The sequence below is a fragment of the Pygoscelis adeliae genome, unplaced genomic scaffold (genome assembly GCF_000699105.1).
Source record: "Pygoscelis adeliae isolate BGI_AS28 unplaced genomic scaffold, ASM69910v1 Scaffold156, whole genome shotgun sequence".
NCBI lineage: Eukaryota > Metazoa > Chordata > Aves > Sphenisciformes > Spheniscidae > Pygoscelis > Pygoscelis adeliae.
The window spans coordinates 2,522,397-2,547,404 of NW_008825016.1; the positions used below are offsets into that span (position 1 = coordinate 2,522,397).

General features: G+C 43.4%; 2 protein-coding genes across 2 annotated transcripts in view; one reads left to right on the plus strand and one right to left on the minus strand.

The window, feature by feature from the left end:
* LOC103918878 (chromosome unknown open reading frame, human C2orf40) overlaps positions 1-5,597 on the plus strand; it is a 19,847-nt gene extending 14,250 nt beyond the window's left edge. The window contains exons 2-4 of the mRNA XM_009326295.1: positions 699-778; positions 3,086-3,243; positions 5,189-5,597. Of these exons, the coding sequence (XP_009324570.1) occupies positions 699-778; positions 3,086-3,243; positions 5,189-5,350 (400 nt within the window). The 3' untranslated portion in view covers positions 5,351-5,597. The remainder of the gene's footprint in view (positions 1-698; positions 779-3,085; positions 3,244-5,188) is intronic.
* Positions 5,598-12,827: 7,230 nt separating this feature from the next.
* The window catches only part of UXS1 (UDP-glucuronate decarboxylase 1), a 51,046-nt gene continuing 38,865 nt past the window's right edge, over positions 12,828-25,008 (minus strand). Inside the window, exons 10-14 of the mRNA XM_009326250.1 lie at positions 20,961-21,004; positions 19,689-19,749; positions 18,181-18,238; positions 15,705-15,808; positions 12,828-13,665 (exon numbers count right to left, since the gene is read on the minus strand). Coding sequence (XP_009324525.1) covers positions 13,534-13,665; positions 15,705-15,808; positions 18,181-18,238; positions 19,689-19,749; positions 20,961-21,004 — 399 coding nt within the window. The 3' untranslated portion in view covers positions 12,828-13,533. The remainder of the gene's footprint in view (positions 13,666-15,704; positions 15,809-18,180; positions 18,239-19,688; positions 19,750-20,960; positions 21,005-25,008) is intronic.

A 25,008-nucleotide genomic window follows, 5' to 3' on the forward strand; every position in this document is an offset into this window, starting at 1 on the left:
TGAGCGCCCGCGCCCGGGCCGGGCTGCGGGGTGCGGGGGGGGGAGACCTGAGCCGGCACGCCCCGGGGAGCCGGCGAAAGCCTTCCCCTGGCATCACGCGTGGCCGCGTGGGTGAACGTTTTTGGTCACTCCAAAACTTGTGCAAGGTGAGCCTCTTTTTTAAAGAGCTTGTTTTGCGGCGAATAAAGCCCTTCGGAGCAGCCGAGCACTCGCGGGTCTCCTGTTGCGCTGCCCGGCCATGGGCTGAAACCCTGGATCCCTTCTGGGAAAGGGCGTCAGCGGGACGACAGCTTTGACGTGCTTTGGGACAGGCTGCAAGGAAAAATCGTGAAGCATTCCGGTTGTTAACGTGCCCCTCGCTTGGTGACAAGGCTTTTCCAGGGTTATCATGCCGCTGTGGACACTGTGTGACAGTAGTGGCACCGGCGGGGGTCTTCTGCTGCAAAATATTATAATCTAATTGGCGAAGGCGGCCAGTTTTGGGGTTCCCTTGCCAAGAAGAGCTGGGGAGAGGATGCTGGAGTATCAAAAGCTTCCCTTGTAGCACATGTTGCGCTCGAGTGTGGAAACGGGAGCAAAGGGAGACACTGGTAGAAACTTGCTGCCGAGTTTTCCTTGGTGGTCTGGAGCTATGACAAAAATACTTTCAGTATTTTTCAAGATACGATCTTTTTTTGTTGTTGTTATTTCCTTCTTAGTAAATGTATGTGTCTTATTTTTACTTGTCCAGATGTTTCAAGGGGAAATAAGCTCAAACTGATGCTTCAGAAACGCGAAGGTAAGTAAAGAGGCGGCAAAGTGCTTTCCCTTATTTTTCCTTTGAGTCACTTGCTATCGGTCAAAGCTGCCAAGGTGTTGTGGCTCTGTCTCCAGCTCAAAGAGGGCAGTCGGAGGAGCAGTGCACAAGCACCTGGTTCAAAGCTGGTAGCGCACAGCCGCTCTCACTACGTACCATACCAAAACCCCCTGTGCGTACGGTGCCAGCTCCGTGGAGTCCGTTTGGGACTTGCTACTGGCAAGGCCGGAGGCTCTGCTTATCACAGCCCCCTCTGGAAAGCAGGGTTCCCAGCCTCAGGCAGTACGCCTGCGTTTTGCTCTGCGCAGTGTATAGCAGCTACCTTTTCCAGGGTATGCATGGCAGACGTGGCGTTTATCCGGTTTATTCTGGGAAGTCACAAGTTTTCCACGGAATTATAACGCATGGAAATACTGCTGGCTCAGGTGCAGAGAAGAAAATGTGCAAACCGGGCTTGCTCGCGATGCCTTGACTTATTCCCTTTGTCCTCTTGGCTCCACATGTGCTTCCTTCTTGGAAGACTGCTCTCTCTACGGGAGAGATGATGGCCAAGGGCCCAGCGGGCAGATGCACCGAATGGCTTGCTGGTTGAGGGAAGGGGATGGAAATGGAGCTGGCCAGGGACAAGCAGCACTGCAGCAGATGGGGGGCAGGCTGAAACACCCCAGAAGTTTTGGTTGCCTCCCCTCAGCCTGCTCTATGGCTGAGGCAAAGAATTTACACCCCGCACAGAAGGGACTCCCACTTTCTGCAAGACTGCCTAACTACTCACTGGGTTTTTCCTGGCGTCACCCACCACCTCTTTCCAGCCCCAAAATGTGTGCCCCATCCACGGCTGTTTTCCTTGCGCGTGGGTTCCCTACCTCAGCGTTCTGCAGTGCTTACGTGCAGATAGGAGTGACCGCTTGCAACAGCCGCCCTCCCTGGGCCCCAGCAGCGGTCGGCTTGTTTGCTCAGGTCCCCTGGTGAGAGGGACCGCCCGGGGGGAGCGTGCCGACAACGCGGCCTAGACCAGGAAGAACCGCAAAGCCTTGAATTGATGATGGAGGGAATACGCAGCCCCTTAATTCCAGCCTCACTCCCCTTTTCCAGTTGTGCGCTAAAGCGAGCAGGCCAAGCACACAGTACTGGTTCCCTTGCTGGCAGTGTCCCTTGTGCAAGGCTCATTCACCTCACACTTGTTCAGCTGTCCGGCTTCGCAGTAATAACACCCAGCCGGAGCGCACGGTGAGTTACCAGTTTCCAGCTCATCACCGCAGGGCAGCCTGCCATTTCCCACTCTTCCCGTGACAACTCAGCTATTGTTTTTACCTCTTGAATCTCCTTCCCACCGCAGTCCTTCGCCTCCCCCTGCGACTCTGCCCAGCTCCTGCTTCAACGGTTTTCACAGCTCCACCCGACTTCCCCTTCTTGCCCTAGCATCTTCCCTCGCGTCCTCCAAAAATCCCCATCCACACCCGTGTTCCTGGTCTCTCCCTCATTGCAGTGAACCCCCTGAAGCCAAGACGTTCCTCCTACTCCTACACGTGCTTCTTGTTTCACGGGAAGACCAAACATCATACCACATTTTATCATTTCCATGCGTGGCAGGGGGCTAGCCAGTCCTCACATCCATACCTTTTGGAGGTACATAAACTCCTCTAGCAGCCGCAGCAAACTGCCTGCTTTTCAGGCATGGGGCAAGCCAGATGGCACGTCTGGCTCTGGCAGGTTGAGGGCATCCCCACGCATCCACCAAGCAGCGTGCTATGAAAGCCCGATGGCCTTTTATTTTCAGGCATACAGGGCATTTAGTAGCACTCATTATTTAAAAGCTACATTTTTACACAACAGATTCAAAAATCTGTCTTTTTATGTGTGCCTCCCTTCACCCTAATAAGTTAGCAGTGTTTCTTCAGCTTCTTCAGCCTTTTTAACTTCACCTCTCGTCTTCTTTCCTGTTCCTGTAATAGCAGCACGCAAAGGCCAGTCTCCTGTTCTCTCCTCAAAGCGCAGCACAGCGTATGCTCTTTCACTTTGGGTTTATTTGTTTAAATTCCTTACTTAGCTTACATCTTTGAGCTCAGAGCAGCTTTTATCAAAGCCAAGAGAATGAGGGTAGCTGAGAAAATCCTGTTACATCGACGATTCCTGGGTTTATTACTGTTACTGCCGTGACACGCGTCGCGCCGCCGAGCACAAAGGTGATGGCATGATGCGAGAAGCATTTTCTTACTTGCCGCAAGCGGTACGCTTCAGGCTGACTAAAAATTTCCTGGCATGCCTTTTTGGGGGGGAAATTAATTTCAGCCCCTGTTGCCATGAAGCCCGAGGTGTCAGTGAAAGAAGCGGCGGCCAAGGAGTTCCTAAGCAGCCTGAGACGCCAGAGGCGCCAGCTGTGGGACAGAAGCCAGCCCGACGTACAGCAGTGGTACCAGCAGTTCCTGTACCTGGGATTCGATGAGGCGGTAAGGCTTTCGAGGGTTGGTAGGGCTTCAGAGTGAGCGGCTGCAAGCGTGGTTGCACAGCCACGGGGGCACCCAGGGAAAAGCTGCCCTGTTTCCGTTCACAGATAACGTGACTTCTTTTTTTGAAGTAGCAAATACTGCACAGGAATATAAGATCCGTATTTGTTAGAGATTTCTGCATTATTTTGTTAATAGAGAAAAATGACATTGAAATCTTGCCTGCAGTTCTTGCGGGCTACTGAACTTAAGCTTAACAAATTGCAACCGGACAAAGTTTGCTTTGAGAAATAGGTGGCCAGACCCAAAGCAATCAATCGTATTTCAGGAAATTAATTTGGCAGCCTCAACTTAATCAATTTACTTTTTAAACACGCTGAGAAATCCACACCAAGCTGGTCGTGATTGGCATTCCTCAATGAAATGGCACTAACGTTACGTACCTAATGCATGCACGTGCCTCCGTGGTGCGGGCAGCTCCTGACCATCACGAGCACCGGCAGCTGTGCCTCGACTCTAAATGTGAGAGGAAAACCATTTGATACTGTGCAGCCAACCTCCCTTCAAATGAGAAGGATACTTTTTTTTAAAAAAAACAATTAATTTGTAAAAACACTGGAGTGGAATCAAGAGTTCCCGGCTCTGCACAAAGCTCTACTATATAGATGCTGAAATAGGGTGAAAAATGTGCATTTAGTTGCAGTCCCACATGTAGAATAATTTCTATGCTAATAAGAGGTAAAAATAGTTATAGATGTTGAATTCTTGGCTTCTGTCAGCTGCATGAATACGTTTAATGAGACTGCATTGGCACAGGCAAGCTGGAGTACATTTTGGACCTTCATGCTATGTGGATTGCTTAGAAGATGAATGCACTCATTTTCAAAGCTGGAACAATTAGAAAAATAATCCTTTGCTTGGACTGAAATAATGAAGGATACCTTTTTTTTGTATCCTCCTGGACGTTACGCAGATAAAAGTGACTTTTTAACAGCATGGCTATATCCCCCTCCCCCAGTAGGAATAGGAAAAATAGGAAAAGTGGTTTTATGCATCAGAAACGGAAGGCTGGGGGCAAATACCAAGAAGTAAGTAATAAGGACAAACAATGCAGGTAAGATGAATTCTCCCGTGTGCATTTCAAAAACTGAAGTGAGGCCTCTTGTGGGATACAATGAATCCTCTTAGTAGGTTTTCTTGAGTATTAAGACACAGTTTTAACAATGAAATAACTAACTGTTCCAGCAAAGCACTTGAGCCATACTTACCCATTGTGTATTTTGCAAAGCTTTTTTTTTTCAAATCTCAGCCAAAAATATTTCCAAAGAGTCATTCAGATGGAAAGGCTTTGGCTGGGCAAGTATTTGATATCCTTGCGCACTGTTTTTCCTCTGCTGTTGTGAGCAGAATTGAACTGCTTATTGCATTTCCATAGCTAGAGGGCTGCACTGTACATTCATTTTTACCCATGCGAAATGGGAGTGAAAGATCACAGGCGTAAAGCGAAAGCCTGTTGCACCCACTTTGCAGTCAGGGACACCGTGACTAAAGGCACGGGGCAACGGAGAACCAAACCTTTAGATTTTTAAGTACAAATCATTGAAATGTTTTTATAGTCCACCACTGAAAAGGTAATTTAAAGGTGCTCAGCGCATGTTTCATTTGAAGGTGCTCTCAGTTTAAGCACTCTACAGTGGGCAGAGGGTGTGGGGGTGGGTCCCAGGTGGGGCTGGGCAGGACAATTCCTGCACTCGGGGCCCTGATAATCCCACAGAGAAGGTAGGTGCAAGTGACAAAACCCCGTAGATCTAAAGATTTCGTTTTGACAAATACGCAAAGGATCTGAATTTCTGAAAGAGACAAAAGGAACCTCTTGCGCCACTTCTGTTTCACTCTCTTCATTGTAAAGTTTCAGGCTGGGAAAGCAAGTATTTTCTTTTTTCGGCAGAAATTTGAAGATGACATCTCCTACTGGACAAGCTTAGGGCGTGCTCGTAATGAATACTATGGTGGATACTACCAACACCACTACGATGAAGAGTCACCAATTGGCCCGCGAAATCCACACACCTTCAGGCACGGAGCAGGGGTCAACTATGATGATTACTAATGCTGTTTATCCTGCTATAGCTGGTGCCTATAGGGCTGCACTGGGCGAGGCCGCGTCCTCCCTCAGTCAGAATGACCCCGCTTTCCTCCTAGCCATGTCAAACAGCAAGAGTAAAGGAACTGCCAGACTTCGAAGGAAGCAACATGACTTTTTTTTAATTATCGTTACTTAGTAGTACACTATATATAAAGTGTTGTAGAGATAAAGCTTTTTTGATAAAATAAACAGGTTGCCATCATTTAGTAGAGTTTGTAACAGCAAGTTTCATTCTAATTGTATTACTACAGATTCCTTTTTAAAGGGCTTTTTCTTTTGCTTTCCTACGTGGCAAAATTACATTATGTCATCTAGTTTGGCATATAAAATACATAATATAAGCCAATACGTTTCAGGTGTGCCTGCTCATTCAGATTTGTGTCACCAAATAAATCCAGTTATTCTTGTGGGAAAAGAAAAACAACATTCCTCTCACTTGAAGCGCTGCCTTGTTGCCTCCTCTGCTGTTTCCATACCTACTGTGCACAACCCTCCAAACTTGCGTGATACGGCACTTCAACAGTTCCTGTTGGGGCAAGGACAGAGATGTTCACAAAAGCTAAATTCAGAGCAGAGGAGCTCGCCTTCCCCCAAAGCCTGTGAAAGGAAAGGATTCTCCAGGGAAAGGGCTCAATGCAGGAACCTGACTTCAGAAGTAATTGCTGAGATGCAGAGCATCTAACCTCAGCGGCCCCTACCCTCCCCAGGCAGGGTAACCCAAAGGTTGTCTTCCATGAATGCTCCCCTTTGTGTCCTTTCCACTTAGCTGCAAGCTTTCACAGTCTAGGTCAAAACAGGCAATAAAATAACAAAATAAGCCATTTAAAATGAAGTTAGTATCAGATAGCATCCAACACAGTCCCCAGACATAATTTCCTACCATGAAGTTGCCTCTATCCCCAATTCAAACTGGAATCTACTAATAATCATTAGGCTGAGCAACAAAATATATCAGAGACTGGGCATTTGTTCATGTAATGGATTAAAGGGGGTTGGTTGGTAGGGTTGTGTGTGTTAAGAACCCCAAAATACAACCAACTTTTCTACCACAGCAACATCAGCCACGTTGCTGCTTCTCTCTCCTTACCGTAGGCAAAGTCCTGACGCAGACCTAAGCCTAGGAGGGAGATTTCAGCTGTCGGGGGCTTCAGGAGGAGCTTGGTGGGGGAAAGCACTGCTGAAGCTTGACAAGCGTAGAGGACTGGGAAGGGGCAGGTGAGGAAGGCTGGCTGGCTCCATGACTTCTGGAGCTGAAGAATAAGGATAAAAGAGAGATGGAACGTGTACTGCAAACTACAACAGAGTCAGAGAAGAAAGACAGCGTGGATGCTTTAGCTGTCTGTCATCTAAAGCTTACAAGAAGTTTCCAAAGCATGGATCATGGCAACACCCTTCTTTACACTTCACTTACTTCTTGCTTAACTCTGGGTGTATTTCCTAATCTTTCACTTAAAGTCCCTGTTGTGTGATGGACTGGTGTCCGGGAGAGGCAGCCCAGCGCTATCCAGCTCCCTGCAGGAACGCTTCCAGGGAGACAGCTTTTTGCCAAGGGAGCCAAATTGAACAAACATGTTAGTCACTTCTCCTCTGCACACACAGATACGCGCTAACATGCTCCAAAAACTCAGCTTTCCCCTAGGTTTTGGAGCACTTGCTCTTAGCAGAATCCTTGACAGTTTAATCAGTTTAAACTGGCGTGTTTCCTTGGTAGAAGACCCTTTATTCCAAATACAAAATAATCATATTCCGAGTCAAGCACACACTCGTTTGCACAGTTGGAAAACACCTACTCCTAGAAGAATACTTCCATTTTGTTTCCTATCAAAAAAGTGCACGGAATTTGGCAATGTTTGAACCATGCTGATAATTTCAGTCATTTCCCAGAATTTACAACAACTGGGAATTCAGACCTGCTGAATAAGGAAGAATAAAAAAAGTGCTGTAAATAAATACCATTGCTCCCTAGGCCTTTGTAAGCTGCGCCCATTTCTGCAGGCTGACTCAGTCCAGCAGCTTTCTGTGCCTTGCAGGCTCACAACGAAGTCTACGATCTCTGTCTTGTGGATTGCCTAAGAGAAAAAAAGTAAATCTTTTCCATTACGTTGTGCTGCATGCTGATGTTTTCCACCACGTACTGGGGTCTGGCTGGGACAGAGTTAACTTTCTTCATAATAACAGGTATGGTGCTGCGTTTTAGATTTGTGACTAAAACAGTGTTGATAATGTACCGATGTTTTCACTTGTTGCTGAACAGCGCTTGCAACAACATCAAGGTCTTCTCTGTTGCCCACGTTACCCCCTCAGCAGGTAGGCTAGGGGCGGGCAAGAAGTTGGGAGGGGACACAGGTGGGACGGCTGACCCCAACTGACCAATATGGCATACTATGTAACGTCTTGCTCAGCAATAAAAGCTGGGAAGAGGGAGAAGGGGGTGGGGGTTTTATCTTCCAGGGTGGCCATTGTTCAGCGACTGGCTGGGCATCAGTCTTGCTTAGGGGAGATGGTGAGTGGCCTTTGCACCACTTGGGCTTTTTCCCTTCTTTCCTTCACTTATTAAACTGCTCTTATCTCAGCCTTCAAGTTTGCTCACTTTTGCTCTTCCTATTTTCTCCCTTGTCCCACTGGGGTAGGGGGGAGTGAGTGGCTGTGAGGGTACTTGGCTGCTGGCTGAGGTCAACCCACCACAAAGCAATAGCTCTGAGGGGAGGGCACCTTCCTTCTTGCAGAGGGGTCCACCAGACTTGAAGTGCAGCAGTTGCAATGATGCAGAAGTACACGCAATAAACTACAAAGAAAGCAAGCAGGTATGAGCCATCACAGGTTTGGGCAAAAGGAGGAAAACTATTTGAAAAAAAAATTGTTTGTCAAATATGCACAGAGTGCTTCAAAGTTAACTACATTAGCACAGTTAATTTCCTTTGACTACTTTTGTCCCAAAACACAGACAAAACTGTGCACCCCCTCCCAGCCTTTCCATTCTGCTGTGCGGACAGCACAGAGCGCTTCACATCATCATCATCATCATCCCCAGCCATCCCGGCACTGACATCACATAACCACTCGACCAAGACAGAAGTCCAGCCATTATTCATCGTGGCTCCCTACAGAACAGCAACAGCTTGGCCATGGTCCAGCACTTCGTGTCTCAAGACCCGGTGATGCCGCATCCCTCAGTTTGCGGGTGTCAGCCAGGCAAGTCCGTCAGTCGGACTGACAGGGCAGTCCTGCCTCCTTTGCTGACAATACCTCTAAGGTAACCCTTCTGTCAAAGCATAGAAGTACTACTGCTGTGCCCCCACAGCCACTCTCATACACTCCCCCCCAGTCTAGACAGAGATCTCTCTCTCCAGATCAAGTGTCTTCATCAGCAGTCTTAAATATATGTTTATTATATAATTTTTTGGGGGCCGTCATTCCCTTTAATTTCCTACTTGTAACAAACACGTTGGAATGGGGGATTGGGCATTTTTACCCCAGGACTGTTTCCCAGATGGAAGAAGCAGGTTTCCTTGCTCAAAACAGCTTTCTCTGCAGTGGGGCGGACAGAGCCCAGACTGCGGTACTTAAGGCCACCCCACAGTTCCCTGTGGCTTCATGTTTTGGAGATTCCAGCTGCTTCAGCCACGGCATGGACCAAGGCATTCAGAGGATCCCCTTCTTGCTGAAGAGCATGTCTTTAACTAGGGAAAACATTGCAAGAATGAACCAGCTGTTGCTTGTTCCAGGCTGTAAATGGCAACAAAACAAGGTGGACAAGAAGTTGTTGCCATGTTTGCTATTATGGAATAGGCAAGTGAGAGAAGGAAAGGGACTGGGAAAAGGAATAGAGAACCAGAGTCTGTTTTTTGCAGGAAATATGAATTGTTATTTCAGAAAAACCTCCCTGTTGATATGGAATCGCATTGAGGAACCTTCTGCTGTACAAAAGGAGGCCTGCTTTTGTCCAGAGCTATTGCTGCTGTTCCTGGTAGCTCTAGAGAGTCACAGCCACAAATAAGGCATTCCCTTCTCCTGCCACTTGTGATCCAAGCACAGGGAAATGTTCACAACAGAGCAACTACGGATTTGTGGTGGCTACATTCCCACTGATTTCAGGGAGGGGATGTATGGATGTTAGGGCTAGCAATGTTGAGTACACACTTTCCTTGCTATTAACAAAGCATCTTCTTCCTGTGGACAGGTCTTCTCTGATTGGGCTCTAACAACCTTCAAGGACTTCTTGGCCTCAAGTAGCATTAAACTCAATACTTATAAAAACCTGCAGACTAGCTCAATCAATGACACTAATTAAAGCCCTGTTTCGCCCTCTGTAGCCTGTTCTCTAAGGCTAACGGATTTATGAAATCGTGTTCGTGTCTTCCCCCCCTCCCTTGCCTCTTTCTCTCAACTTTGAAACTCAATTCCAACCCTATCTGACAGAAGTGAAAGTTTTTTCAAATATACTACATTTCTAAGTTTCTTGAAAAAATAGATGACCGAGAGACATTCATAAATGCCCAGAGGGTGGCAAGTTCAATGGCCACTAAAACTCGCTAGTCTATTTAAGGTTAGAGAAACTGCAAACGCCCCAGACGCAGGAAGACTGTCAGATCATGATTTCCCCACATAGCAAAAAATCTAACCTAAAGATAGACAGGAGGCTGCTCTAGACTATACATTCATGGAACTACTTAAAATAAATTAGGTCTGCAAGCCCCACTGTAGCTTGTCTGTAGACCAGCAATGTGGTTTACGAAGCTTCCGAGCAGCCTACGTATAGAAATAAAGCAAAAGTACATCATGTTAAAAAAAAAAGTAAAAAATAAAATCCAGCTGTGGACCTCACACTGTGGTAACTTCCAGCAGCATGAGTAGCCCTTCTTGCAAGGTTCAAGAAATCCACAGCAGAGGATGCCTTGCACAACTCTCCTTCTAGAAGGCTTATCTCACTTGCCAGCACCAAGCCGGCCAGTTCATCACAGACCTCTGCTACATTGCGTATTGCCTACTGAGAGAGGAGGACTTGCATCTAACGTCAGCTGAGCTGCCCGTTCGTGCAGATCACTGTGACTAAATAGGCACCTCAAGGCTGGTCACGTCAGTTTTACCTTGTCTGCCTGACCAGGTGACAGCAGAAAATCCCAATTCTCAAATTTCCTGAAAAAAAACTCCCAAACAATACGTTGTGTTCAGGCATGGAAATGAGAACACGGCTTGGCTTCATTTACCCCCGAGTCCTCCGTTTCCAAGCTTTCAGTACTGTATTCCGCCACCCTCCATCAAAAGTGGCTCTTCTGGAGAGGCAGCAGCTGTTTCTCACCTGTGGTTCCCTGCAAACTTGATGCCTTCTTTCTCCTTCTGAGATGTGTAACCCCAGATGTGGGGTTGATTTGCATGTTGATTGTGCACCAACATGCAAACCCTCACCTGCCTTCTTGAAGACTCAGTTCACACCAAACCAAACTTGAAATTACCTCAGACTTTCAGTCTTAAGCACCAGCAGACTCTGTTTTAACACCCACAATTCATGCCCTTCGAATCAGCTAGAAGGCCAGTCACCGGCTTCGAACACAAAAGGCAACAGCTGCCTCGGCTGCTGTTTCTGGAAGACACTATTTAGAAAGAATACGGGAACCGAACCAGGAACCTCTGAAACAAAAGCTAGAAACAGTACAAGGAAAGTAGCAAATCAATAGTCTGTCACTCAGGCCCAGCGGGAGGCATGCCACATACTCACAGATGGGTTGTTCGGTACCAGCCATTTGCCCTCTCTCCGATTTGCTCCTTTTATGCAGGAGGTCAGGCTGCGAAGTAACCTAAAAAGCTTTTAAATTCACGTCTGTAATATCCCAACATTCAGACTTCCTGAGGGATTTATTTTTTTGGAAAATGCACATTTTGTGCTAGTCTCCAGAAGCACGCTTGTTCCAGTACAGTTTACGTATTTGGCACTGAAGTCATTGGATTAAATGAAAAACAGTCCTGGAAGTAACAGCTAGTACCCACAGCTCCCATTTGTTCTCAATGGCTGCTCTGAATGCTGCACTAGGGTTGCAGCCTTGTGCACCACCTCTTCACAGATGCTTTGGCATCCAATGGCACTATTTGCACGAGGAGTAAAATATAAGGAGAAAGAGCACCTTCCCCCAAATATAATCTAGAGCTTAAGGGTTAAGAACACCATGCTGGGAGCCGATTAACAGTTCCCACCACAGGACTATAATCTAGAGCTTAAGGGTTAAAAACACCACGCTGGGAGCTGATTAACAGTTCCCACCACAGGACTATTAAAGAAGTGGGCCCTACTTTCACGTACATCCAGCTGTGGTTTTGAGTATAGGGAGAGGCTGTGCTTTGTGAGTGTATCAGTAATGATAGGTTACAGGCACATTTGGAGCACGCACACCACGGTGTACTTTTTGGACGATTTAATATGGAATAAATGCCCCGATCAAGTACCTAGAAAAAGGCTTCAAACAAAAAGCAGACCTCAAGCTGCTCAGCTGTGAAAAGATGAAGGCAATGTGCGATACCTAAACTCCACCTCTGAGTCCAGACAGGAAAATGCCGCCTGGCTCCCCACCTTAGCTTCATGGCAGATTTCCACTGGAAGAAAACCTGCGCATGTGAGCAGGGAAGAAACCGTTTTGTCTTAAAAGGATCACTGCAGACCCGGTCCAGGTAGGGCACACGAACGAACACAGCAGCCCCACTGCTGCTGGAGTCCCAGGGAACTTCACCAGACAGACTGGATGAGACTCCAAGCCTTGCAAGCACCGGGAGGCTCTGGCGGATGGCATGCTCGGACAAGGGGGCCTAATAGCACACTGCTCCCAGAGTCCTCCCTGGGTCCGGGCATCAAGTCATTGCTACAGGTAACCCCCACTTTAACCATCAACCTGAAGATAGTCGAAAGCTAATGAAACATCAAGCTTTGATGAGATACAAAGTCAAGTCACTTTGCCTGATGAGATTTAGGATTTTCAATTTTGAGTGGCACTAAGCCAAAATACCTTTGAAAAACTCTCTGCCAATCTCCCCTCCTAGGTATCCAGTCTTAGGTATTAAAAATAAAGGGGAACTATTAAAAATAAGGGGAATCGGACTCGTTTGTTTGTTATCAAAGTTGAAAGCATTTACTGGCAATTTAATAACGGCTTAAAATAGAAACATTTCCTTTGTCAGGGAGGCTGAAGTTAGACTCCACAGAATAAAGACAATCTTAAACTCCTGCATCACTATCAACTACCTGAACTGGAATAAATCATGGCGTTTTTGTCCGATCTATTTCAACAGACATCCTGCGGCCCTTCCTATATATCTGTTAAGAGACAAGCAATGAAAGACCAATGTTATTAGCTTTGAGCCAATTATTTACAGACTGTTACTTTCTAATTAATATACAGTAAATGCACAGATGTGTAACGCCAGAGAAGTGCCCACAGTGAAACCCTGAAACTAGTAAATAGAAGTTTCAATATTTTATTAAAATAGCATATTCAACCACTGTAACCAATAATACATTAACTTTATTCCCAGAGTACGCACAACACAGTAGTGATTCAAAATATCCTTATCCATGGTAATCAATGAAAATATCTCAAATTCAAGTGTACAACTAAAACTAAACCTTTGAAAAAATCTCTCCTTTAAAGAATACATAAAGCTCTCATACAGAATTCTTTTAAACTCCTCTATACTTAGATGTCAGTGTCTCTCACCTGACAATACCACTAGCTTTTTTCTTATGCATAGTAGAACATCTCATATTTTATAGTACCCATTTTATAAATAAATTGGCATTTTCCATCCTGTTTGTGTTTATCTTCAGCTTCACAAAGAAACCAGTAAATAAAACTGTCAAGGACAGTCACAACAAAATGATCTCACAGCAAGATATAAAACTTGAAGATACTAAAAGATGCTTCTACTCTATTTTTACATAAAAAGACAGATTTAAAAAGTGCAAGGCAAGATTTGCAGGGGAAGGGGAATATTTGTTTGTTATTTTTAGGCACATCCACTTCTTTAAAGCAAGCTTCAGAATGAAATTCCAGTTTGTTCTTCATGATACCTGTTTCAAAGTCTCTCTCAAAAAAAACAAGAAGAAAAAAAAAATTACATCCGTCAAATGTCAAGCAGGGAATTTCCTGTCCAACTAATAGTCTTCAGTTATGTCTTGTTCTTCCTTTTTTCATCCTTGCGGGTTTTGGTTTGGGAATATACTGATTGTTCGCCTGATACTCGAGTTCTTTACGGAAGTAGTGAATTGCTTTATTCAAACCTTCTTCCAAGGGGACCTGTTCCCAAAAGTGAGGAGAGAATCATATCAGTCTAAGTTCACATCAGCTCTTTTCACAATGGTATCTTTTTTAATACAGCTGTCAAAAGACTGCTAGGAAGTCTCATTCTTAGCCAATGTAAGTATTAACAGCACCCCGTACTGGTTACATCTCTGCATTGCTAATGCATGTTAGCTTTTAAACATGAGATGTATTTTCTGACGTAGTAAGTCAAAAAACCCAACAAATTTAAATCTCATTAGATAGTTATGATTGGTCTGTTTAGTGTCAAAACAGACTTACGTAATCCTACTTTCAATTCATAATACATTGAAAGAGATAAGCCCCTTCTGTTTTTAATGATTAAAGATCCTCTTTGGCAGAATCTCGCAGAATGGTATATACCACAGAAAGGTACGAAGGTGGTGGTTTTTTTTTTTATTTCTTCAGTGCTCCATTGATATACAGAAAAAGGGATACAAATTATCATCCAGTATCTCATCTGATATTCTCAAGTCCTATACAAATAATTGTAATTCTTCATATTCTATGCCTGTATTTAAACACTATGCTTTGTAGACAGGAACAACAGAAATACTACCCACTTTTCTCAGGAGCCATATGCTCTGACATGCTTGCTGATACCATCATCAATACAGGAAGATAAAATAGCAGCACAAAAACTACTTGCCTTGATGTACCAACACTGTACTGCTACTTCAGAGTAAGTTTTGGTACTGACTGTGCCAAACACAGAAGGTCAGAAGTGTGGAAGTTAACCGTTTTAAACCTTTTGTGACTGTAACACTTGCCATCGTCCTTGTGCTTTCAGGCATAGTCTATTAATATCCGGCGCCGCTGCAAATCCTTTCAGAAAGGTTTAGAGCTACCTTTTTCTATTTATAGGCTTACATTTACTAGATGGGTTCATACATTTCCTGTAAAGATTTTTGTCTGCAAATCTAAAAAAGCCTACAAACCACTGTGCTAGCTAGAATGGGGAGCTGGCTAAGAAAGTCACACCCTTTCTGGGGATTAAATAGACCTTACCTCCCCAAACCAACCGCGTCTTAACGTGAGCTATGCCTGGTTATACACTCGCACACTTAATTTCACCAAAAAGGTTGAGAAAGGAAAAAACAGCAACCACGGGCATTTTGCATTTCTTGTATATTAGCTGTACAGAACAACCACAATCTTGACATCACCTCAGATGGCTGGTAACTAAGCTTTAGAGGTGGACAGACATTATTGTGGGTGGTGAGATGTTAGACTAACCCTGAGCACATTTCGAGCTTATCAACACACAGAACAAGCTCTGTACATCTCTACGTATGATACCCCTAGTCTGAAATAAGGGCTTCTTATTCTGGTTTACTTCAGTCCACTGGAATAAAAAAAAAAAAAATCAAAATGTGTCACCTCTCTCTGGCTAGTTTCTGTTTTGCCCTAGTTTCACATATTTCCCTTTAAACAAACTCTAAAAACCAGAACACTTTTCTGGTGCTCATATTTCTCCCTATTAATCCAAGCAAACTTTTCAGTTACAATGATGTTACAGATCATCTTAAAAATAGTCTTACTCCAAACATTTTCTAAAAACATTTTAATAAAATAAAAGCAATTTTTTCCTTTCATAACGCATGTTACCACAGCAAAACAGGAATGAGGATTGCAGCAACATCAAACTTATTAGCTCCCATAATACCACGTATTTCAAAGGATTCATCAGGCTTACAGAAAGGTAGATACTTCATAATATGCATCTGAAAAAGTTAAAATGCCTATCCTAAAAATGTTTTTTCTACTTAAGTCTATTACAAATGCTAATGCTAATATGCTCTTCTGCATGGCACAGGCCACAGAGTCTTACCCAACAGTTCTTGAATCATGAACTAGGGCAATGTACAAGAGACAGCCTTTTAAACAACTGTCCTGGAGATGGTGTTAAGCAGATATTCCGATAACTGAATGTACCGTTATCATGTAGTCCTCCCCCATCCCCCTCTGCCTCCCTGTGTTTTTGCACACAACAACAGTAATACAGCTGTACGTACCACAGGTTCCCAGCCAAGCAGTAACTTGGCTTTTCTGATGTCAGGTTTTCGTTTCTGAGGGTCATCCTGTGCTTCTGAGAGAAACTGGATTTCACTCCCACTGCCTATTAAACAAGAGACCGTGCATTATCATCTGCAATTCACTATGCTTTGCATTTACATCTTTCCTACCTATTGGAGCATCAAGTCTTTCTGCAGCTTTCTGCTTCGTAATTCTACCACTGAAATGCTTTCCACAGACACAGCTACACTGCATGCAACAGCTGCGTGAACCAGCTGTCCCACAGCAACATGGATTCACAAAGCATTTCACAAAGCTTTCAGCATGGATTCACAAAAAGGAAGTTATGCCTGACCAGTCTAATAACCTTCTATGATGAAATGACTGCTTCAGTAGCCAAGGGCAGAGTAGTGGATATCATCTACCTTGACTTCAGTGAGGCTTTTGACACTGTCTCCTATAACATCCTTATCGAGGGCTGGATGAGCAGGGAGCGAGGTGGATTGAAAACTGGCTGTGTGGCTGGGCCCAGAAGGTGGTGATCAGTGACACAAAGCCTAGTTGGAGGCCGGTAACTAGTGGTGTACCCCAGCGGTCAATACTGAGTTGCTGATACACCAGAGGGCTGTGCTGCCATCCAGAGGGACCTTGAGAAAGGAAGCTGGAGAAAAGGGCTGACAGGAGCCTCATGACAAGAAGTGCGAAGTCCTGCACCTGGGGAGAAACAACCCCAAGGCACCACTACATGCTGGGGGCCAACCAGCTGGAAAGCAGCTTGGCAGGAAAGGACCTGGGAGTCCTGGTGGACACCAAGTTGAACAAAAGCCAGCAATGTGCCCTTGCCACAAAGAAGGCAAATGGTATCCTGGGCTGCAGTAGGAGGAGTGCTGCCAACAGGTCAAGGGAGGTGATCTTCCCCCTCTACTCAGCACTGGTGACGGCACACCTGGAGTCCTGGGTCCAGTTCTGGGCTCGCCAGTACTCTCTCTCTGGAGAAGAGAAGGCTCAGGAGGGATCTCATCCATGTGTATAAATACCTGATGGGGGGAGTAAAGAAGATGAAGCCAGGCTTTTTTCAGTGGTCTCCAGTGACAGGACCAGAGGCAGTGGGCACAAACTGAAACACAGGAGGTTCCCTCTGAACATCAGGAAACACTTTTTTCCTGTGAGGGTGACTGGGCACTGGCACAGGTTGCTCAGGGAGGCTGTGGAGTCTCCATCCCTGGAGATACTCAAAAGCTGTCTAGACACGGTCCTGGGCCACTGCCGGCTGTAGGTCGCCCTGCCTGAGCAGAAGGGTTGGACCAAATGACCTCTAGAGGTGCTTGCCAACCTCAAGCAGTCTGTGATTCTGTTAGCACTTTTGCATTGTAAAAGGACTTCACTTCCTCTTTGCCCATACTCTCCAGTCTGATTTAAATAGCCAACACAGTACTTGCCTTTCTTCATGACAATACACAGAAACAGGACGATTCCTCTAACCAAATCTAGCAAATAGTTTACATGCCATGTTACTGTGGGATTTTATGGATATAGAACTAAACAGCCTCTCCGGGCGGACTGAAACAGATCAAGTTGTTTGTGAACAAACAGACAAACGGAGGTAACAATTATTCTATGTGCCTTATGGGTTTAGTGCTGAGATTTTCAATTTCCTTCCCTGATCTGTAGATTCACAGACGTTTTCCAGAGGGGATAGTCCTCTATTAGAAACATCACATGCATCAGCTTCTGTACTGTATGTTTGAACTTGTCTTTTTCAGATCCCTCAGAAGCACTGCTGGAATCTACAGACTAAAGACTCTTGGCTAATAGCATCACTATGTTTCATCTCATTAGGAATTGGCACTAGAAGACTAAGCACAGCCCTTTCCTTCCATTCTTGAGAGCTCTGATTTGCTGCAGGTATCAGAGCAAGAATGAAGGGAAAGCCACAGTGTTTTCTTCCCGGCCACATACAAGGGAGGTGCTGACAGCCCTTGCAAGAGTCACTGGTAGATCCGTGAAAAGTACAGAAAGAGTAATGAGGTTTTTAATGGTAGTTGAAGGAGAACAGCCTGCATAATTGTGAAGAACCACCTTGCTGAAGTATCCATATTTCAGCTAAGATGTTATGCAAAACATTTTCATTCATGTGTTTTACATTTCATTTATGTATTGTCTTTGTGCCAAAACAAAGCTAAAAAAATGCATAAACATTATACAAAATAATTGGTCCAGATTGCACAGATACACAGAAAGACTGTATTCATTCTACTGTTCATGCAATATTTTACATACAATTGAGGGGATTTGGATTATCTTATTAATATTTAATTATATGATCAGGATACAATTAAATGCCTTTGATAAAGTTGTTAAGAGATCCAAAGACCAATTAAGTTATCCATATATTACACACACTAATCAAGTAATAATCATCTAACGACAATAAGTACTTCATAAGCTTCACTAAGAATTACTTATCATACTCACCAACAAGTTTTTTAATTAACTGGGCAAATTCCAGGATAGTGTGCTCTTCTGGGTTTCCCTAGAAATAGAAGGGATATTCATTACAATAGCAATTAAACACCCTAAGACATGTTAGCTTTCTGACATGAGATGATTCTAACAGGGTCATGTTAAATTCTAAAGAAGCTAAACATTATGCCTTATTCCTACTTTGATGAAAAAAATGTAACTTTGACAAGCTCCATACTCATTAGAAAAGTTGCACTCCATTACATTTGCCTTGGTAATTCAATGTATGTAGAGGGGTGCCCAGAAAAATCAGTCTGTAAAGAACGGGCAAATTCATCTCAATCACAGTAAAGGCCCACTCAGCAGCCCACACAAACACATCATCAGTTTGAAATCTGGATTCAAGGACTTCGCTGAGTTGAGGACAGATGATATAATGAAGTATGCTAAATTCTCAGTTCATCCAGAATTACAAAACCCAACCAACTTAGCTGCAAACAATTGCTTCTGCATTTACTACATCTTACATATCCATATGTATAAAGGCTACTTGCTTTCCCATACAATATTCCTTTTCTTAACTCTCGGTTTTTTTAACCAACTTGCACGTGAACTCCTGATCAACATTTCAGAACAAAATGCTGAAAGCTTTCTGTTAGCATTAGCTCACCTTCATCAGACTCAATTCCCTCCATCCCTAGCTTTCCTTGTTGGAAGACTCTTCTTACTACATCATTTGACCTAAAGCTCAATATTTAGGTACATACAGATTTAAACATTCAGTTTTCTGGAGACAAAACATGTGATGAGGTTTAAAAATATCAGCATTTGGACAGAAACATAGAACTGAATTTATGGCCACGGTAAAAAAGGAAAATCTAGTGAACAACTGCCCTGCAGAGTTGAATACCTGATCTGGCAAAAGTTGGCATACACAGAAATGACCTGGCATGTGCATCCTTTTTCAATTCTTATATCCACTGCTGAGAATAAGGTGACAACAAATGGGACAGAACAAAAATCCTATTAGAAAAGTTAAGTTCTAAGCAGCCTTAATCAATATTAGAAAATCATACAATCAAATACTATCCCATTTTCCTCTAATCAAGGCTAGTACAATGTGATTTCTAATTATTTAGAGCTAAGTATTCCTTCAGTGCTTTTTTTCATTAAAACCAGTCTTCAATAATTTCCTTGGTGTATTTTGCATGTGTGTCCCCCCTCATATTTTGTTCGTTTTTTTTCATATTCTAATTATTACACAAATCTTTTTGCTAAAACGAATGAAAAACTCTAGCAAGTTTATCCTGTTCTTGGAACTGTAAGATCTCAACATCTAGGGGCTTAACCTTCTTATTTATAAAGAGAATATATGGAAGAATACATTATTCATAATGGAAACAGCTTTTTTGCTCCATTTATTTCTTCTACAAATCAGCATCAGCGACAGGGAGGAAAACAGGTGATGTTGCCCACTGCACGGTAAACACAGTGCAGTAGGGTGGAGCTCTCATACTCACCAAGTTGACAGGACTGCTGACATTGCTGTTCATTAACGCCACCAACCCATTCACAAGATCACTGTAAAAAAGGAGGAACAGATTGAGGCAATTTCCACTTCCCTGTAAATAATATTCTTGTCTAAAAAGAGAGCTGCCTCAGAGCTCTAGTAAAGCAGATCAGGCAGCTGAGTGAGGAATGCTGAAATCAGATTTACAGTGTATACTTCAATGGGTGCATGTTTTCTCAGCTGTTTGTTCCACAGTCCCTATTGTAAGCTATACTGAACTGGAGGTTAGTTTGAAAGGGTGATTATCTTCAGGATGCACTGGCTATAGTTCATCTGAGCATATGAAAGAATATAAAAAAATATCAAGTTACTAAAAAACAATTAATACTTCCTTTTCCCTCCAGAACCCAGGCATATTTAGAGGCCCGTTTCCAACACATTTCAAACAGAATAGAGTAAGTTGTAATACAGAGGCACATGACACCACCACCTGCTTTGCAATTTGTTGTTTGAATTGTCTTCTCGCTTGCAGAAATTCTTAAGTTTGTTAAAAAACAGTATTTTGGCGTTACCTCCCCCCAGCAAAATAATCCAAAGTTATTTTGGATTATCAGCAACAAACTTAGCAGCTTGCCCCTGGATATACAAATCCAGATCCCTTTCATCATGACTTATAATCAGGAAAAGAGTGGCTACGCTGAACTGATGGGATTTCCGTAGCTTCTATCGCCACTGTTACTACTTTCAGCAGAGGGAAAGAACACTTCCAAGCAGAGAATGATTAAAACAACCCAGAAGCCTGGCACGGAAGTTCAGCTAGCATGACAGAACAAAAGATTCTGAGGAACAGATTCACTTTTTTGTAGTGAAAGTACATTCTGGCCTTGCTTACGCTGCAAGAATTCGCTACAGCAATACCCCCTCAACCGGTTCCTTCCCTCAGAAGTACACACGCTGACCACAGCACCCCCAAAGACACAAGGTGGCAGTATTGCATTGAACGGCAAGGACTGACAAACTGCTCAGCATTAAAAACTTACCTACCCGTTACTTGCTGTCCCTTCACAGGAAGAACACGTCAATATTTCAATTCAAAGTTCTAAACCAACTAACGTTTTGTTTCTTGGCACTTTTAAAAACTTCAGTGTCTCCCTGCTGAAAGTAAAGCTGGTCTAAGGAATGAACATGATTTCTTTGACTAAAATGCACATGCATACAAAGTTGGCCAAGCTCAAAGAACCATCAAGTGAAGTAAATATCAGACAGCACAAACAAGGCTCACCTGACATACTGGAAAGCTCTTGTCTGAGTTCCAGGTCCATAGACCTAAAACCAGATGAAAATTAGAAAAGTTACATAAATATAAAAGTCCTCTCTAGCCCAATTATCTTTTCCTCACCGTTCTAGAAAAACAACCCAAGGAGAAACACCTGAGACACAAGCTCAATGTTACAGGAATGGAAAAAGATGTGCTTGCAGAGCCTTTGGCAAAGTATCAGTTCTTTGAAGGTCTTCTTCCTCTTGGACGTGTCTCCAGTAAATATATCCTTAGGCATTTTGTTAACCAGAACTCTGCATGTAGGAAACATTCCCAGGGATGTAGGACAGAGTGATGCCTTGTCCTCTCCTGGAACACTGAAAGAGGCTGCAGCATGCACTCAGCCGGAAAAGAGCGCCAAATATTTAAAGCAAACCTCAGACTACTAAGATGTGGTTATGACGAGCAATTTTTATTCGTTCATTAACAACAGCCAACTTCAAAGAGACCACCAAATGTTAGTGGTCTCTAAAAAAAAAACTGTCAAGAAAAATAGCACTGTAAGCATTTAAAGCAATCAAGGGGAAAAAAAATCATGTGGCTCTAAATATTACTATCCGGGGAACTGGGAGGTAAAATAATTTCTAGAGGATATGACTCCCAAAGTCACCTGTACAGATTTGTATCAAAATCTTAGAGGGGAAAAAAGTTTTCTCAGGTTATGCGCTGGCACTTTGGAGCAAGCAAGTTGTTTAAAGTTCAAACAGGCAAAGTATACTGAAAGTGTACATAATGGTGCGAGGTAACAATATTTTTTTCACAGTTTAATTGCATGCGGTACTAAAGTCCCTAGAACATGAATACTTAAATTCTGAAAGCTATCAGTAGGCCTATTTAAGTGGTGAAAACACTTAAGTTTAACTGGGGACGCACACATCTTACCATCAACTGCTACAACAGAAAAGCTTTTTGGAAGGACACAATAGAAAGCATGTTTGTTTTCCTAGGGGACAGGAAAAGCAATACAATTGGTATACATGCCATCATCTGTCATTTGGTAAGCCTGCTGCTCTCTGAGGCCGATTCAGAACCAAAAGAGTTCACATTTCAGTAGGCACTGGGTAAGATTGGGCATTCAGTAGGCATTGGGTAAGAAAGTTTTTACGCTGAGGGTGGTGAAGCACTGGCACAGGTTGCCCAGAGAGGTGGTGGATGCCCCATCCCTGGAAACATTCAAGGTCAGGCTGGACGGGGCTCTGAGCAACCTGATCTAGTTGAAGATGTCCCTGCCCACAGCAGGGGCGTCAGACTAGCTGACCTTTAGAGGTCCCTTCCAACCCAAACTATTCTATGATTCTATGATGAGGGTTTAAGAGTTTACCCAATAACTGATTCAGAGAGGAATGCACCAGGAGAGCATGCTGACAGCCTGATGGACTCCCAAAGCACACAGGAACCAGATTTTACGTATGTATATAGAGCTTCCTGCTTGTTTTCTTTTAGCTTGTGGGATAAGTTTTACAGAACTAAGTCATTTGTGCATGATTTCTGTGAAGTCATCCATGTGGGTACCTTTCCTATGTGCAGGTGGTGGCTGGAAAATACAATGTAGTTTCCTCCTCCCAATTTCTCTTTAATACCTCCCAATTTCTCTCAATAAACCCTTCCTTTACAATAACACAAAGCAACAATGGTCATGTTTGCATAGGCTACAATGTCTTCAAATTAAAGAGATTGTTTTCTCAAGAGATTATTTACTCCATTTGAACGGCTACTTTGAACCAAGAGATTGAATACATTCAGTTTCTAAAAAGGTCAACACTTGGTATTCCTGTCAGCCAAATTCTGTGATGATACAAGGGTGAAATTTTTTTTTTGTCTCAGCTACTGCTTATTGCTGATAATTCATTTTATTTGACCTGGTCAGCTAAACAACTCTTCCCTTAGTTCTTTTCTTATATTCAGTAATTTTTCAGACAGTTGTTCCCTACAGAACAGTGATGTTGGGCAAAATCTTCTATTTTATCCTCTATTACACTCTTGCTGAAGTCTAGACAGCATGGCAGTCACAAAAATTAAAAAAAAAAAAGCTTTCAATATTCTCTCCCACAGAACAGCACTGACTCCAGACTTCTCTTATTAATGCTCTGAAATATCCCACGGATTGTATGTTTTAAAACAAGGTAACTGCTTTGTATTTAGTAAGGCTTCACAAAACTTCCAGTTAGTGTTCTCACTCTGTTTTTGTTATAAAAGATTACAGTACTACTTTCAATAAAACTTGAGAAACTAAGCATGAATGAAAAAAACGTTTGAGAGGCCAAATATGGCAATAGCTCACTACATGCACTGGGGAACAAACTTGAAAAATGGAAGTACCTTCTGACCCTCCGTAGGCTAGATAAGCTTTCTAAACAGCATTTAGAGGCTCAGACTTTATGCCCCAGGATGCCATCCTGGGAACATACGATACTGACAAGCCAGTACTATGGTTACACTCGTATTTTGATACAAGCAAGTCCTACAAGGATCGAAAGTGTCAAAGCAAGAAGCTCCATCCTCGTGTCTGCTTCTACTTGCTTAGTGTCTTGCAACAGACAGAACCAGCCTCAACCTGCAGCTCTGGGGAGACGCCTGGGTAAGAAAATGAAACTCTTTCTGCAGGAATTTGAGTGCCTTTTTTTTTTTATGTTTTGAAAAGACAAGAAGTACTGAACCCATGTGGTTGTGCAATCAGCCTGTTCGGTGCTGAAGAGACTCCTATCAGTAGAGGCTAGGCAAGCTGGGCTCACTGGTTTTGTCAGCTACTCAAGACTAAGCCCTGATATCTGCAGTCTTAATGCTGATTTATATGACTCACTAAACGTCCTATGTCCTAGTAAACACTGGCCATTAAGTCACAGTCAGCATCACACAATTGCTACCGTACTCTGAGCACTGACAGTGCTTTGTAGAAAAAAAGTAAATCTCTGGGGAAAAAGCAAATCTTTAGGAGATGCAGTGAACACAGCATTCAAATTACTACAGGCTTGTTACTCTGAAATAATCACAAGCCTAAACCAGAAATGTAGCAATGGTTAGGAACAACGGAGTAGCCAAGATGTACCACTGATGACGTTAAAAAATAATAACAAATTGCCTCAGTTAACAATCACTGATAAACAGCAAGCAAGTAAGCAAATGCTGACCTCCAGAGAAGACCAATCTTTCAAAAATTATCAGCGTACTTAAGTCAGGTGATGTGCATTGCTTTGCAGAATATACAGAATTTGAGCTTTTTTAATTTTATTTTTTATAAAGAGTTCTAGATTTCACCCTGTCAGTAGGGTAGTGTCTATTACCCAAGGTTTGCAGGGGGCAGCCATATTTTGGCGTATTATTTAAAAAAGATTAAAGTTAGGGGAGCTCTATCACAGGACACCAAGCTTCATCTTGCCTGGGCATGACTTATTCCCTGGTCTAGACTCTTCAATGCTCTGTCCAGTTTCAGATGTGGCTCTACAAAAATCACGGTAGCGGGGGTTGCCACAAAACTTTCATCCTTTTCTCCTTGGATTCTCTGCTCCTTCCTAGAGGAATTCCTGGCTTAGCTCTGGATTTTACAGTCTCCATTAGAAGGAATGATGTCCCAATCTCAAGATAGCTGCCCCGTGGAGGTACTTAGCAACATTTTTAGTTATTTAGCAGAAGCCGTTGAGTGATTTCCTGGCACTTCACTCTTCTAATCTAGGCAATATTAACAAATACTTGTATGAAATTTCTGCTGTATGTCACATAAACTGTAAATGTTTCCATGAGCTCACAACTGATCTCAGATTCCAAACTACTTCTCCCTGTTTCAGGATGTCTACTCATTTATTTTACATATCCTCATTATTTTATAACAGTAAATGAAACAGGATCAGGGCATAGGTCAGGCACTGTCTGTATTACAACATTACCAGCAGCATCTTTGGCAGAGTATTGGCCTGTGTCAGCTCTTGCTCTCCCAGACAATGTTGTGACATTGCTTAAGCATTATCAAAAGCCAAGGACCATTCACAGCAAACAGTCTGGATGTGACAACTTGCTT